Source organism: Silurus meridionalis, chromosome 4 (assembly GCF_014805685.1).
Source record: "Silurus meridionalis isolate SWU-2019-XX chromosome 4, ASM1480568v1, whole genome shotgun sequence".
In the NCBI taxonomy this organism is placed as follows: Eukaryota; Metazoa; Chordata; class Actinopteri; order Siluriformes; family Siluridae; genus Silurus; species Silurus meridionalis.
In genome coordinates, this window is record NC_060887.1 from 22,571,337 (window position 1) to 22,588,076 (window position 16,740).

The 16,740-nt window shown below is 37.0% G+C and overlaps 1 protein-coding gene across 3 annotated transcripts in view; it reads left to right on the plus strand.

Moving 5' to 3' along the window:
* grik2 (glutamate receptor, ionotropic, kainate 2) overlaps window positions 1-16,740 on the plus strand; it is a 132,082-nt gene that overhangs the window by 27,517 nt on the left and 87,825 nt on the right. For all 3 annotated transcript variants that reach the window (XM_046847150.1, XM_046847152.1, XM_046847151.1), the window contains 2 exons: window positions 13,827-13,994; window positions 14,666-14,923. In XM_046847150.1, the coding sequence (XP_046703106.1) occupies window positions 13,827-13,994; window positions 14,666-14,923 (426 nt within the window). The remainder of the gene's footprint in view (window positions 1-13,826; window positions 13,995-14,665; window positions 14,924-16,740) is intronic.

A 16,740-nucleotide genomic window follows, 5' to 3' on the forward strand; every position in this document is an offset into this window, starting at 1 on the left:
CAGTACAGTAAATTTCAATGCTTCATTTAGTCTCAGATTCACAAATATTTGTGCTTCTGTAAACACAGCAAATGAACTCTGATGCTTTGATTTTAAAACAATTCAATAGCGAACTGTAGTCAGAACATCTGAGTATATTGTCTTTGTAGTTCATGGTAGTTCATTCACTTGATTTGTGCATTGTGAACACAAAATGGTCTCAGTCTACTTCACATATTGATTTATAGATAGAGGATTGAGAGTAGCTGTACACATACAGCTTCAGATTTCTGTCAAATAAGAGAAAAACAACTGGAATTGCTTTTCAAGTGGCCATCCATTGTCAGTATGAAACATATGCTTCTTATTCTATAAACATTATGTTGTTAGGTAGGAGTAAAAATTGTATTGGATCAGTGACAGAAAAAATCATTCCTGTATACAGTACGTTAATAAAATGTATAGTACATGCATGTATTTTGTCTACCAGAAACACTTTCATCACCCAGTATTACAGTCAGTAACTCTCATGAAGCATGAATACCTGAAATGTGGCTTGTATTTAAAAGATAAATCTCAGTTAAATGTAATACAATCATTTTGAATAACTATTTAATGGTACACAAATGAACTATTAAACATCCTATATGTTGTGATGTGAACAAGTAATCTAAAATCTCATCAATTCTAAAATTTCTAGAATCTCAAGCATCCCCTTTTGAATCCAGTTGTAATGTGAAAACTCTACTGAAGCTATCAGCAGACATCAGTTTCTTTGGCACAGATATCCAACAACTTGATCAGAAAATCACAAAGTTTAGTCCGAAGCAGGTCATGGTTTGCATCAGAAATTGGTAACATGAAAGGCAGTTAGATTAGGTAGTGCACCATGATAGCAAACCTGAAATAAATGAGTTGTTTGCACTGGAGCCATGCTACAATTTCCTTGAACATGAACGGAACTTGTACCCAGATCTGTACTTTTTCGTGGAATAATGTGTATGTGTATACCACATCAGCTGTCTGCTTCAGAAAATCTTTGAGAGGAGCAGAAAGCCACATTTCTCTTGTACAGTACATGTCATGAATTACACCATATGCCACACACATAGGTGCAGGTGTCATTCAGTCTGCTGCACATAATAGCATAACATCATAAAAAAAAACAAGAAGCATGGTGAGTCGTGTTATGTTTGTGACTCCAAGTGAGTTTGTGATGATGTAAGATGAACATATAATGTACCGGGGTTTGATAGATTCAGAAAAATGCTGCATGTGGGTCCTGGGAACAATTTTACTTGAATTGGGAGGTTTAAAAATTAGCCTGAATAAAATAATTATTATGCAAAATAAGCTGCCGTATATTTCTCTTCAGAGCATTTTATTGGAAATAATTTACAATATATATTTTTTTGTCTTATTATTGAATATCTTCTAGCTTTTGGATCATTGTGTTCGTAGCTATTGTCATTTAGCAGCACAGCCTTAAAGTGTCCCTGATCTAAAAGAGATGGCAGATGATTTTCTACTACCTAGTTGCCTCATATGAAGTATGTTATTAGTTCCATGTAATGTCAAATTCGCCAACACATTGTGGCAGTCTGTCACAGACACTCTGCCTTTCTGTGGTTCGACATGATGCCACAGCGAATGTGTTCACAGCCTGACAGCACTGTGCTTATGAGAGACCCAAATCTACAAACACATATTATTATCTCATGTGGGTGAGGTGGCATAGCAGCTCATACAGGGTTGTTATTACACTGTCTGGGCCTGCAACGCTCAGAATCTCCTCCTGCACCTCCTGCGGTCTGTGTGTGTTTCTCAGCTTGGGTTCCTGCTTGGATAGAGTGTGCTTGTATTTCATCTCTCAAGTATGCACGCGTGTGTTTGTGTGTGTGGGCAGCGGAGGTGTTGGCAGAAACAGCTTTAAACCCAAACAGGTGGAGACGAGATTGTGTAGGAGGCCTGAACTTGCACCATGCTGAGGACTTGGTGGCTGCTGTTGGCTGTGTGGGTTGTGGTGTAACATGGCTTTTGAATTGACTCAAAACGTCCTCTGGGCAGGAAAACAAGACCAGAGAACATCGGTGTCAGATTGCTGGATATCTGAATTGTAAATCTGACCTACCTTTTATAAAGCATAACTTATAAATTGAAAGCGATGTTTGTATACTGTATCTGTGCCCTATAGATACGCTTCGATTAGTTCATCTCACTCCTACGGTGCGTGTGGCCCTTAATTGCTGGCTGGTGATCTGCAGTTTCCAAATGAATTAACACCCATAACGTGCCTATGTGACTGCGAGTCTCATTTATTTACAGCCTTACACACATGTGCCACTTAGAGGCTTCATGCCACTTAGGAGCTTCCCACCTCTATTTACAAACCCCGAACATTAAAGAGTTTTCTAAGCCGCACACTCCACGCTTCTGTCTCTGAAGCTCACTGATGCCACACAAACACGACTCACGCAGCAAATTTTCCCCACACGCCCCAGCGTTTTGAATAAATAGGCAACATTATGCAGAACACTGAAAGTGATTACCTGCTTTTAAGAGCCTCTATGAATATTTATGAAGGGCTACTGTCACTGTGTATTTTCGAGGATGTTTTTTTGTTATCCTGCTCAGGACTCTTAACATTCTTTGAGCAAATCTTTGATGTTCTGTCTTGAACATTAACATAAAGCGGGAATTGATGAAGGCTGATGTCACGGAACACCATAGTGAAAGAAAGAGAGAGAAACAGAAAGAGAGAGAAACAAAAAGAGTGGAAGAGAAAGAGATAGAAAGAGAGAGAGAGAGAGAGAGAGAGAGAGAGAGAGAAAGAGAGAGAGAGAGAGAGAGAGAGAGAGAGAGAGAGAGAGAGAGAGAGAGAGTCAGATGTGTTTAGATTTTGTGTGGATTTCCATGGGGAATTGTCATGGCTGGTTAAAAGATGTGTTTATTTCTTGGTCTACACCCAAGGCTTTTTGATGCCTTGATGATGAAAACCAAACTATTCAAGATCTGTCAAAATGAAAATCACAGCCCCTGGCGTATACTGAGGGGAAATATTATTACATCTGTAAAGAAGTAATAAGAACAGCTTTAGCTCTTGAGTTATGGATAGTGACAAGACTTGCTTGCTTATACTTCCTTTTTTACATTTCTTTGCAGCATCTTGTCTGCATATAAAAGGTTTGAGGATTTGTGGGAAATGAAGGATTTCATATTTTCCATCATGGCCAAGTAAACCAGGGTATTCTGTTCTATTTGTGTATAAAATAGACTAACTGAGGCTACATGAACATATGTGAGGCTACATTAGACGCCTATGTAAACCATGACTGCCATCTGTCCTTTTAAAAAAAATCTTAGGGAAGGAGTGAATCGCAATTCTTCCACTGTGCTCTTTACCCATCTCATGGGGTATGGGTGTTTGTGTGTATTTGTGTCTGTGTGTGTGTGTGTGTGTGTGTGTGTGTGTGTGTGTGTGTGTGTGTGTTTGTGTGTGTGTGTGTGTGTGTTTTTGTGTGGGGGTGCCCAGCCTTGCAAAGGTTCCTCTGTTGCCATGGAATCCACCTGCCCATGACCTTGCAGCTGATCTGTAGTTCATTATTTAAAATGAGTAGCTGTAGTCCATTCACTCAGCAAGGGCCAAGCAGCCAGGACAGTAAGCCATGACCCTCGTCTTGTTATGTATGAAATGTGTGAGGAGACATGCAGTGCACACACACACACACACACACACACACACACACACACACACACACACACACAAACACTCCACTATGTTACTGGACACAGCTTGTTTTAAACAATATCTGCAAATTCTACTGAGAAATCATGCTTGATGTCTGATATTTGATCAGTGCACAGAAAAGAGCCTTCAGTATCTCAGCCATGGTGCCCTGCCATTCTAATTCACTGCACACACATTGATGTTTCTGTTTTCTCTACCAGAAAATAGAATTTCTGTCAATTTGATTTGCTACCCTTTGTTTTCTCATTATCTCTCATCCAAACACACCAGCAGCATTTTTTATAAAGACAATAGGAAAAATATTCATCCTGGATTTATAACCAAATCCATTGCGCTGATATCTTCACACACAAAACCCCCAGCATCGGCTCAATTTTATCCAGGTACCTTTAGAAATGTTCAAACAGATAAATAGGGTCCTGGCCCCAATTCACAAGGAAATGTGTTCTGAACAAGATGACAAATGTGCTGGGAATAATTCTCGACATGATGATGGAAGCACTTCCCTTTAAATAGGGTACGTCTTTGTAATGCTTACCCTCTTTTTCTTCACGTCTTACAAAAAAAATAGATCTTTCTGTTTCTTGGGACTAGAATAGCTCTTACCTTTCCAATTGTTCCAAGCTGTGGCTTGTAGTCATGGGAATCATAGCGATTTCTTTGTATCTGTGAAAACCAACACCCCTTGGTTTTTATTTTCATAGAAAAAAATTAAAATTTCTTTTTTAAATAAAACAGTTTGTGCACTGGTTTTTCATTTTCTGTTTATCCTTTCATCTTGCTATTCCTGGCTGGTTAAGAGTTGACCCTTGTGGCTAAGGTGTAGTAAGTGTTAAGAAAAGAACCAATGCAATGATTCACTATTGATCCACCAGCCCCTTACATATGATTATTAATGTAAAAATGCATAGCTAAATTAATCTTCTCCTCCAAGATGTACCTTGATGGTTTACCCAGACTCCCCCATGAAAATGATGAGCCTCACGAGGCACATTTATATCTCATTAGATTTCAGGCTGATCTTTTAAATTGGACAAGGATTATCACACAGGCCAGTGTCAGGGACTGAACCGTCTTAGAAATGAGAGAAAATGATATCTGAACACTTCTTCCCAATCATATCTCTATCCATGCTGCTGAGATCATATCACACACTTGACTGCGAGTGGAAAATCAATACGCCATGGCCAAGTTCAAAAAGAATGCTCATTAAAAAAGAAGAAGGCAGCGTTTTCGTGACTCTCGTGGACTTGATCCAAAGTGGGGGAGTCAAGCTGGAGGGAGTCTTAGCATTGTTAGGCAAATCGATCTGCTGTAGAGAGGCACAGAGAGGAAGAGAAGTAATAAGGTTTGTGCTGAAGTGCATTCACAAAGTGGTACCATCCAAAACCAGAAATGAAAGAGCATATGGCCAGAGCGACTAACTGCTCACCTCAGCAGGTAAGAAATTAGCTGTGTTAACACAGTATGTTCTGGTGTGCACTCAGCCACTTTGTCAGCTTTTGTTGCTCAGGATCCTGTACTTTACTCCCTGCTGTATTCACAACTGTCTAAAGAGCACTTTAAGCTAGAATTCCTATTAATCTATGGGTCAGATACATTCTTTAGAATCAGCTCTTCAACACGTGGGCAATGGACTCATCTTCTGTGTGTTGATTTATTATTTTCTATTTTTTTGTTAGGCACACTCTACAGGCTTTCCGTGATCTGACCAGTGACCTTTTGTTTAGAACCATCTGTGTGGAAAAAGTCTTGCTGTGAAGTTTTATTTTACTATGGAGTTTGTCAGTGAGGAGGAAATAAACTTACTAGATGTCATTTATTTAAAGAGTTGTCTGGCAGAAACAGATGGTGAGTTGTAGGTCAGCTTTAACAGTCTAACCCTAGTTTTACTTTGGTTGAACAGTTTTGGAGAAAAAAGAAAAACTTTATATAGCAAAATGAAAATTACTTTAGTGAATCACTGTTACATAATGCATTGGTTTGCCTAAATTATACTAAAAGTTTGAATGTAATTCACCAGTGCTTTGTTTTTTTAAACACAGGTATTACATTAAAATGTAATTGCGATTTAAAACAGTATTTCTGTGTGGGGTCCGTGAAACATTTTGTTACATTTGTGGAAATCACAACTGCACCAAACATGAACCGCCCTCTATTTAGCCCCACAGAAGGTGTCAGTCCCCTCTTTGAACATTGCTTTCCCAATCTGGATCTGCCTTGAACATCAGTCCCCTTGCTGAATCACTCTGTGCTTGTGTTTCACCATGGACATTGTGTACCTCTTAGCTATTGTGCCACCTCACTGTTCAGTGGAAAACCTTGTGTCTCTGAAAACGACAGGCATCCAGGATCCCAGATTAAGGACATACAACAATCTGCACTTGCATCACCCTGCTGTACAAATTCTTGACACCACCACTATTAATGTTACTATATGTATTATCAAGTTCATATAGTTATTAGCCTGTTTGACTGGTTACTTAAGGTAAATGTATTTAAATGAACTGAAAGCTCAAAACAGATAGGCCTATAAGTAATGTCTAATGTCTAACATCTTCAATTGATCGATAGTTCAGGAAGAGATCTATTATTCTTCAATAAATATGCAAGATAATTTTGTATACCTTTAAATATTGAATGCTATAGTTATATTATATTCATACAATACATCTCTGGGCCTGATTATACCGTAAATAATTATTTTGGTAACACCTAGGATTGAGATCAGTTTTCAGAATATAATCCTCCTCTGATATTCTGTCCACTGTTAATAAAGTTGGAGTCAAATCAATACATATACATTTTCTACAGGAAATGTAGACTGTGAATGTATTTGGTTCATTTTTAACTAGACACGTACCTCTGAGAAGCACCTGCAGGACACCTGCAGGAAAAGGAAGAGCATTATTATAAGTCTACTAATCTCCTGGTTTGGTCAATACTGAGGTATAATAAAAACTAGCACTGGGCACCAGATTTCCTCACACCCCTCAGCCTGCTTCCTGTCTCTTGCATCACAGCTTTAGCTGTGATAAAGATGGAATGTGTCCTATAAGCTGGTTACACTACGATATGCTTCTCGTTACGCTGGGCAGACACTATGACACTGATAGCCATCAAGCTGTCACTATCAGGGAAAAAGAAAGAGGCAATGCGAGTATCCTATTTTCCACATAAATAAACTATAAAGCAACATCAAGCAGAAACTAGCACTGTAATTAATTTCTCTGGGGATTTTTTTTCCTCCTTCAAAACAAATTGAGATGGATTATACTTCATCTTTGAATCTCTGCCTAGTCACTATGATGGACAGATGCAGAGATTAGCTATGCATGTCCTGCATGCTAACAAGTTGAGAAAAACAAGGGATTAGAAAGTTCCTATCCTCTTGAATGAACTTTAAATATAAATCATAATTTATTTGTGCATGAGCAGTTTATGGAGCTACTGAGGAGTTATTAAAGTTTCACACTCATTTGAGATCAGTTGTCTAATTCGGGTTAAAGGTAGTCCTTAAAAAGCCATTACAGTCTCCTAAATTTGTATGAATAGGACTTAACTTATGTATACACCTTTAATTAGTTAGAGGAAAGACAAGTAACAAACTGTATTCATTAGATTTTTGCATTATAACACTTTACACAGTATGCGTGAGCAATAGCAGCCATCACTTGTGATATTTGTGTGAAATGTGGCAAGATGAAGATTGTATTGAAGTTATATTAAGTGCAGTTAGAAGATCAATAGAAGTGCCTAGCCATCATCAGTCAGTCTGTGTATGTGCCCTTGAACAAGTGTGTAGGAATCTAAGCAAATGAGATGAAATGTTTGATGAGTGAATTTTTTTTTTGGATGTCCTTGATTTAAAACAAACACATTTATGTTATTTTTAGTCTGAATGCACCATTGCTTTTGCTTTAAACTAAGCTTAAATATGAGAAAATACTTTATGTGGGCAAGTGCAGGAGGTTACATGCTGATAGACTTATTTTTTTAACAAGCTATGCACCTATAGTGGAGAAATAAACATACAGTTGAATGCAAATGAAAGGAATAATGATTAATGGCATGGCCGAAACATTGTATAATGGTGAAACATCACCTGTGAATTCCTGCCATATCACTAATCAGTAATTATACAATAGTATGTTGTGTTGTAGGTATTGTTTTTGACAGAAACAAATAAATACTAATCGTATGGCTGAAATTTTATTGTGTATGCATGTTCTACCTGACACATTATTTCCAACATTAAAATAAGTATATAGAAGAGAAACTAACAATTCCATCTTATTGCTTGAGATAATATTTACATAAGGTATATAGTAAAACATTTTGTATTTCACTCACTAACTGGGCTTGTTGGTTCTGACCCTGTTTCAATTATACACAACGTCTTAAAGCAATTAGCTGGCACATATCCTATTGAAACAGAGGCATTGTTGACACTCTTTCATAAGTTTATAGCAATTCCCAGTTTAACATCTAGATCCATGGTATTTTTATTTTATTTTGAATCTTAAAAGGCTTTTATTTATATATATATATATATATATATATATATATATATATATATATATATATATATATATATATATATATATATATATTTTATATATAGTGAGCAGCCCCCTTTTTTTTTTATTTCAAGGTACATGCTTAGCCACAGTTGTGAAGTTTTGTGCTAGAACATTTTGCACAGACAACACAGTTTTACTTCTGTCTCTTATTCTCTTTCAACATTTACTCTTTGGTGCAGAACCTTTCTGCAACCCTCAGTCCTGTACATCTCAGTCTCATTGCTCCAATAAAGTGGTAACCCACAATCAAAGCTATTATAGTTAGCTCAACAGCATTAATACTCCCGATTGACTGGATTACTGAATATATTCATCAAAGGTAGCCTTCCAAGCCTTTTATAGGGAAGAGCAGACGTGCCAAAATAGCAGCAAGTGCATCTATTGATTCCTGAGCAGTGTGTGGAATCTTAACATATGAGAGGAAGAGAGAGAGAGAGAGAGAGAGAGAGAGAGAGAGAGAGAGAGAGAGAGAGAGAAAGACAAATGGATACTAAGGATAGAAGGCCCATAGTGCCCATAGTGCTTCAGCGTTAAGTAATAATGATGCTTCCACTAATGATGTTTCCCTGTCTACTAAAGACAGATGCAAAGTAACTCAGTGTCTATTAGAAATTCACTTGGTAATTCATAATGAAATATACAGTAGAGCTACCTTTTTAAGTACCACGTTGTTTATTATATTCTAAATAAAGATTTGTGTCTTTTGCCTCAGGGTATGCAAATGAAATCTTAACATGTATGTTTAAAACACATTAAACTCCACACCTGCAGTTGAAGCTATGCCAACAGTAGGTCTTGTGCATAAACTAGTAGCTTCAACCTATGCATGTCCTTTGTTGCTGTATGGGTGATCAATTAAACATTTGAATTCCACGCAAATTCTGTAATTTTCAAAGGAAACTACATATCCACCCAAAGAGAATATTTTATTTGAAGTTTGTTTTTAAGAGCATTAGATAACAAAACTGTTCAGTACTGTATAGAAACTGTTGCTTACTTCAATTATTATTTTCTTGACCAACACAATGAAATAAAATTAAATGTTATTGATCTGAAACCAGCAAGAGAAGATCATCGTCTGTTGTTGGCCAGAGAATATAGAATTGATGTTCTATGAAATTTCTATTCAGTGTTCTATGGAAAAGAAAAGGCAAATCTATTTTAAGGTTTTTCACAAGTTCAAAGCTCAATGATCCCACAAGCAACTTTCTATGGGAGTCTAGAAGAGCACAATTGGCACTTCTTTTCTGGGTAAAAAAAAAAATCACTTTATTTCAATTTTCTTCTGTCAGTTAGGGCTACACCAGCCAAATCCTCTTTGTCTACTTGTTCACACAAACTAAGCACATTCAGCTGCTCTGACACTGTGTAAGTAGCAACAAAAAGGAAACAAAGAGGTGACTGTCTATACATTCAAGTCATCACTCCTGGATTGCAAGAAAAGGTGGGATGAAACAGAGAGAAAGTTGAATTTCAGAAATAGAAAAAAACTTTTATTGGGGTTATAAAAAAAAAAAAGAAGAACTAATAAAAAAAAATATTTATATGTATATCATATGAAAAAAAAATCTGAAGTGCAGTTATTGGTGCATATTGAGATATTGCCATGTCAGTGATGTCTATTTAAAGGAAACATATAGAGTTCTTATAATTATGTAACATTATACTTTGTGGGAACTGGAAGCTTTGTCGATTTTTAATGGAAAAGATACTTTCACATCAAATTATTTGTGTTGTGTCAGGAGCAATTTCCTTAATGTATATTTATTAAAAAATGTCAAAGTAATGTTGTAATCTCCTAGAACATTTATGTCTTTGTTGGTGCAGTTTAACTTGTGTTCATCTTATTGTATTGGATTGCCATGAGTCACTAATGAAGTGCTAAGCAGTTGTAGAATAAGGCATTAACAAGAGAAATGTGACAGTTTTTTCCAGCTTGGTTATTAATAGTGATATGAAATAACAGTGGAAAAGCTGAAATAATACAAAAAAAGTCTGCGATATCAATCAAAACAGGTATAAAAATAATGCATATTTCTGGTCACCACTTCGACTGTAGGCAATTTGCAGTTTTGTTCCTCAAGGCATTTGAGTATTGATCAGTTTGCAAGGTGATCTAATCGTGATCATATCGGATTGATCATCTGTTAGGATTATGATTGCTTTCACTCTTTATTGTTGAATTGGAAGTATCAGATTGAAGCCCCTTTGATCCTGTTCAGGAGGAAAATTGCTGCTTTTCCTATTGTTCTGCCTGCTGCTATGTGAAATATAAACACTGGTAAATGTGTGCCACATTTAAGTAAGTGTTTCCATTCAATGCAGAAATGAGTCTATTGTGCCATTATTGATCGTGTCGATGCTGTGGTTGAGAAGAATATGTTACGGCTGCTGAGTGTACTATCGAACGGCATGTCGCACATGGGTTTGACACATGCTGCGGGCAGACACAGGGCATTGCTCACAAGACTGGTGCCCAGCTGAACCAGATCACTCATTGCTGGCCCTCAGGCTAGAGGAAACCAAGGCAGCCAAATAGAAGTGCAATTGTGAGAATATAATGAGCTGCAGTGCAATATTAAGCACAGACAAAACACAGCATTGCTACTGACATTTTTAGCTTCAAAGCCAGAAATTATAGATGCTTTTGATTAGTAAATGAGTTCAACTGCTGAAGCCACATAAAAGTTGTCATGTCCTTTGGTGACCTTCAAATCGTTTTCTAATAATAGGGTGAATATGCATTCATGAATTATTTATGCAGTAGTTCCACCACAAAAAAGATATGGTGATCGGTCATGCCGTGCCTTGTTTGCTTGCTAACGACCTAGTGGCTCACTAAAAGCAAGAAAAGTTAACAAAAATAACATTAGAAGATAGACAGAAGCATGGATTTACATTTGAATACTGGAATAAAAATTTGTAAAAAAAAGGCAGTCGACACAGTCCTATGAAATGACTAAATTCCTAAACTTACCAAGATACCTAGCTATTTACTCCAAAAAAGGCTATGTAAATTTTCTCTTTAGTTTAATCAAAGCGAAGGCAGATGCAGAGTTTATAAAAGTTTATTAAAGTTAAAACAAAAAAAATTTAAAGACTACGAGGCTTAACTTGTCATGAAGCAATCGAACAAGATAAAATAATTTGCAGATTGCATAGTTGCAGATGATAACAACAACCATGGATGACATAATATGCATAATGCTTAATACTAGTGTAAAAATGTGCTCAAATGCTAGTGCTCATTAACAACAAAAATAACACAGGTGCAATGCAGTCATGTGACATTTTCCAGTGAGCTGTAGTGGCTGATGGGAAACCGTCCAGTCCAGTCCAGTCCAGTCCAGATCTCATTCCAAAATAACCCTTACATCTTTACGATGTTGGAGGCTCTCTGGGTGGAAGAGATGTGTGATCGGGTATGTGGAAGATAGACAGATTGATTTCTCTGTGATGCAGTTGGTAGCTTTCACCATCCTTGGTCGCTAGCCATTATATGTGAAGGACTGGCTGGTAAAAAAAACCTTAAAAGATCACACATACATACAGACACACAGAAACACACAGAAACACACACACACACACACACACACACACACACACACACACACACACACACACACACACACACACAGAATAAAGAATATTCCATGTTGATATTGGGCTGAGGAAAAGTGTATTTTATTTTAAGTAACCATAATGAATTGCTTAGTATCACTATTGTTGAGCAGGTGTCACTTTTATGATGCCACCCAATTCTGCTGGAATTACCATTTTTTTCCTCAACCATATGTTTAAAAAAAGCATTATTTTAGTTTTGTGACCTTTCATTGCCTTCTTCTGTTCTGAATTCTTAGTCATTATATTCAATAGAAAAACAGATGTATTGTTTTTTTTCAGGAAAGTGGGTGTCAGTAAACATGACATGGGATTTTTAAAGTGTTAAAACCCAGAAAACTGACTGTGTTGCCAAAAAAAGAGAAAAAATTAAAGAGAGAGAGAGAGAGAGAGAGAGAGAGAGAGAGAGAGAGAGAGAGAGAAAGATCTTAGAAGAGACATCTGTAAAAGTCAGTTTAAATTCTTCAACATAAGTCTACTTCACTTGCTCAGCTTCACACTCCTCTAGTCATTTGCTAGATCCTTTTACTGCTCTTTTCACTTTCACTAATGTTTCCTCTACTTGTCTGTCCACACTGCATTATCATTTTATTGGAGCCAAAGGAAGGACTTTAGCTGCAAATGTGCTCCCTCCGTGTGAAAAACTGGTTCCAAATGCAGGCTTCCAATTATAGTACATCCTTCTTAACTGATGGTTATTAATTCCTTCAAACTCATTATGCCATGCAAAATAGGCTTCCCCCATGGGAGGAATATTAATGAAGGAGAAACTTTGCCACATTACCATCGCAGACCTTTTCTGTTTCTTTATACTCTGTCTTATTGTGTATAAAGAGATCATTATAAGATAAGTTTCAAACTTAAGAGTGTCAAAAACAGACCTTTTTAAAAAAAAAAAAAAACAAATGCAGTTTTACAAATACTTGAAACAGTATACAAATAAATATTTATATTTATCGCAGTGGCAGATGCCCTTATCAAGATCGACTAACAAAGTTTATCTCCTGCCTGCCATGTATGAGCCCTATTTCCTGTCTACTCCAAACACATCTGAACCAGTCTTTAGCACTGCCTGTTTGTGCAATATATATATATATTTGAGAAAACATCCATTCCTGAAAAGTAAATGGTAAATACATTCGACACATTAATTGGAAGAAAATCAGATTTCACAAAAAAACACAGAGCAAATACATTGTACTCTTATAACAATACAACATTTGTCAGATTACACTCTGCAGGAGCTGCCTTTAAGAAATACATCAAGAAATGTGGCACCATGGTGGTGTGGCAGGAAGTGTTGCTTTCTCACAGCTCAACGATTCCTGGTTTGATCATAGGCTTCAGTTATAGTCTGTGTGGAGTTTCATTTAATCTCCAAGTTTGTATGTTTTCACTCTGATCCTGATTAAGTGGTTACTGAAGATGAAAATCAGGAACAAATGAATGATTTAAGAATGAATGATTTACATGGTGTGGCTGAACTCTCTAAGTAGTACAAGTAAAATGGAATCCAGCTTATACTCACTTTACACTGAGCAAACAGGGGTAAATCACAGCCTGATCCCAGTAAAACACTTTCGTCATGCCTTACTGCTCACAGAGGTCTTGATTGATTGAACCACTGGCCAATCAAGACACATTGATCTAAGAGTCTCCAACATGGCCAGCATCCAGTCATCTAGTTTCTGTCAAAACAATTCTCAAGAGAATGCCTGTGGTTGAGTCGACTCTCTTGCACTGAATTACAAAACATCTATATGTGCACTTTATGACATATTCCTTTCCTCTTTCAGTAATAGCACAGTTTCTTTATGATGCAATTTGTTTTAATTGTTTAATTCATATCTGGCAACAATTATGCTGATTAAAGTCTTTCTTTTCTTCCTTTACAGGAGGAATATTTGAATCCATTGAATCTGGGCCATCTGGTGCTGAGGAACTAGCCTTTAAGTTTGCTTTAAATACAATCAACAGAAACAGAACCCTACTGCCAAACACAACACTAACATATGACATCCAAAGGATAAACATCCATGACAGTTTTGAGGCTTCCAGAAAAGGTATGACATTCAAGTTATTGCACTCGATGAGTCATGCTATTTAAATTAGCCACACGAGCAGACATGTGGGTTTTATAAAAAAATCTCATTAATAAGGATAAACATTTCTGTCGACTTTGTAGGCAGGCAGGGAGACTGGAGATTATAATAACAATAATAATAATATAAAAAGACGCACCTACAGTTTACACACCATACAAATCAATGGAAAATGATCTTTATTTGATTATGTAACAGTATACATTCTGAAAAGTTATTGATGGCTAATTTAAATTACATTAGATTAAAAACGATATAACTTTATTGTCATTGCACAAGTTACTGTACAAGGTAAAGAAATGGAGTTTGCATTTAACCAGAAGTGCATTTGTAGCAGTCTTAAATATTTACATATGTACAGGTTGGTAAGACTATGATATATGATAGATATAAATAATGACAGATATTGTTAATATATACAATTTATATGTGTATGCATAAAAACATGCAGTAATTACACAGTTTGTAAATTTCACAGTATACATTTATTGTTGGAGTGTCAGCTTCATTCAAATATAGAGTTCTTAGAATAATAGTAAATAATATGAGACTGTACACATTAGAATTTTGTTCAAAATTAAAGTTATTTTTTCAATTTTTGACAATTCTTAAGTGTTCTATTCCTTCCCTAGCCTGTGATCAACTCTCTCTGGGAGTGGCAGCCATTTTTGGCCCTTCTCACAGTTCTTCAGCCAATGCAGTGCAGTCCATCTGCAACGCACTGGGGGTGCCACACATCCAGACTAAATGGAAGCACCAAGTGTCAGACAACCGTGACTCATTCTACGTCAGCCTCTACCCTGACTTCTCCTCCCTCAGCAGGGCCATCCTAGACCTGGTGCACTTTTTCAAGTGGAGGATGGTCACTGTGGTGTATGATGACAGCACAGGTGAGAATTTCTGATTTGTACCCCGTGCACAGTGTAGCCCTTGTCCTCTGCAATCTCTTAAGCGGCTTTATCGCTCTCAAACCTGCATCTGACCTACAGCATGGGTTTTAAAATGTTTCTTTGGTTTTTGTCCGATCTTTGGTGTAGCCAAAGCCCTAGGATGCCAGGTCCTGTTATAACAGCAGGTGCACATACCTCAGCAGTCAGGCTACATGCGCCATATGCCAGGGTTCAGCTTAGTAGCCAGCAGACGGGACATCCTGCCAGCTTTCCTGGAGTGTATATACAGGATTTCTCTGAGCTCCCTGTTGTGTGTAGCCTACAGCCACTGTGCAATTCAGCGCTCTCATTACATATGCACTTTAGAATCGGTCTGCTTGTTTAACATTGCGAACTTCTATAACATGCTGTCCAACTTGTCCAGAGGTGGAAATGTAAGGTCACATTGCCTATGGCATTGAGTTTTGCTGCAGGCACTGAGGTCCCTTGGCAGGGTCTGAACTTCAAGATAGAATTGATCACTGTGTTTTTCAATGCTTGGATTAATTAAGGGATAAATGGACACGGCCAGCTTTCACCGGGGTTAATAGTGCCTTGATTTTCTGTCACAAGTCTTAGATATGTGAGTGTAACACCACCTGAGGACCAAAAACAAGAGACACTTTTGCTGATATGTAGTGAAACAGGAGCCTTTGACTTCGAGAGGGAAATAATAAAGATGTGCCTGGCTGGTTGCATGGATGAGTTCACTTGTAATTAGGATTCATGAATTACGTATGTTTACTGCTTGATTAATAGCTCATTCAAGCATAATGGTTAACCATGAACAAACGCCCAAACAAGCAGATCAATAGTCATTATTACATTCAACTAATGTCTCGACTGTATTGGAGAAGCAGGGCAGACAGGCCTCGTCTCAGCCTGTTAGTTCTGCTGTCCATGAGAGATTCCTGAATTTAAATGTAGTCATACATGAGACAGAGAAGTGGAAGGAAATTACCCTTTTCATCCTTTATGTTCTTTTTATCAAGGCAGTAAAGAGGAACACTTCCCAAACCACATGAGCCTTTTATCAGACCGTTGACTGGCAACATTACATATATTAAAAAGCTGTTTTAGAAATGTTTCATGCAAAAGAATTTCTTGTAATAAACTGAGGTTCTCTCTATGAGAGAACATATCACTACAGGCCAGAACAATAAGATAGAATTGGCTATACAAACTGCACAGTGGTCGACGTTTTACCTCAGCAGAAAGGTAATTTACTGTGTGCCCAAAGCATGCAATTCCTTTATATATGCATTGACCAATATCAATAACTTTTTTACAGTTAAATTGTGTACAGGTCAGTACAGACTACAGACAAACAGTTATTTTTTTTTAATTGAGGACAAAGTTTGATTATGCTTCTGTAGCCATAGTGGAGTTGAATTATAATGTTATCTGGAATGATTTGAAGCACTTCTGTGTTTACACTATGGTATACGGTACATGATATAATTTAAATAACTAAACAAAAAAAAAAGATTCAACACAAATCTTATTACAAAAAAAAAATCATCTGATTTATACACACTTCTGACCATATTATACAATACAAATTATTGTAATTTTATCATCTCTGTATGCATAATCACTTCATACTGCAGTTTGACGGGTGATAGAAAGTCAGATTTTGTGATAAAGTGGTGGGTAATATGTAAGACTTTGTGACGAACAGATTTTCTTTAGGCTTCAGAACAGGCAGGGACAGCATTATGTAGCTAAATGAAAATACTTCACAGAGTGTGTGTGTGTGTGTGTGTGTGTGTGTGTGT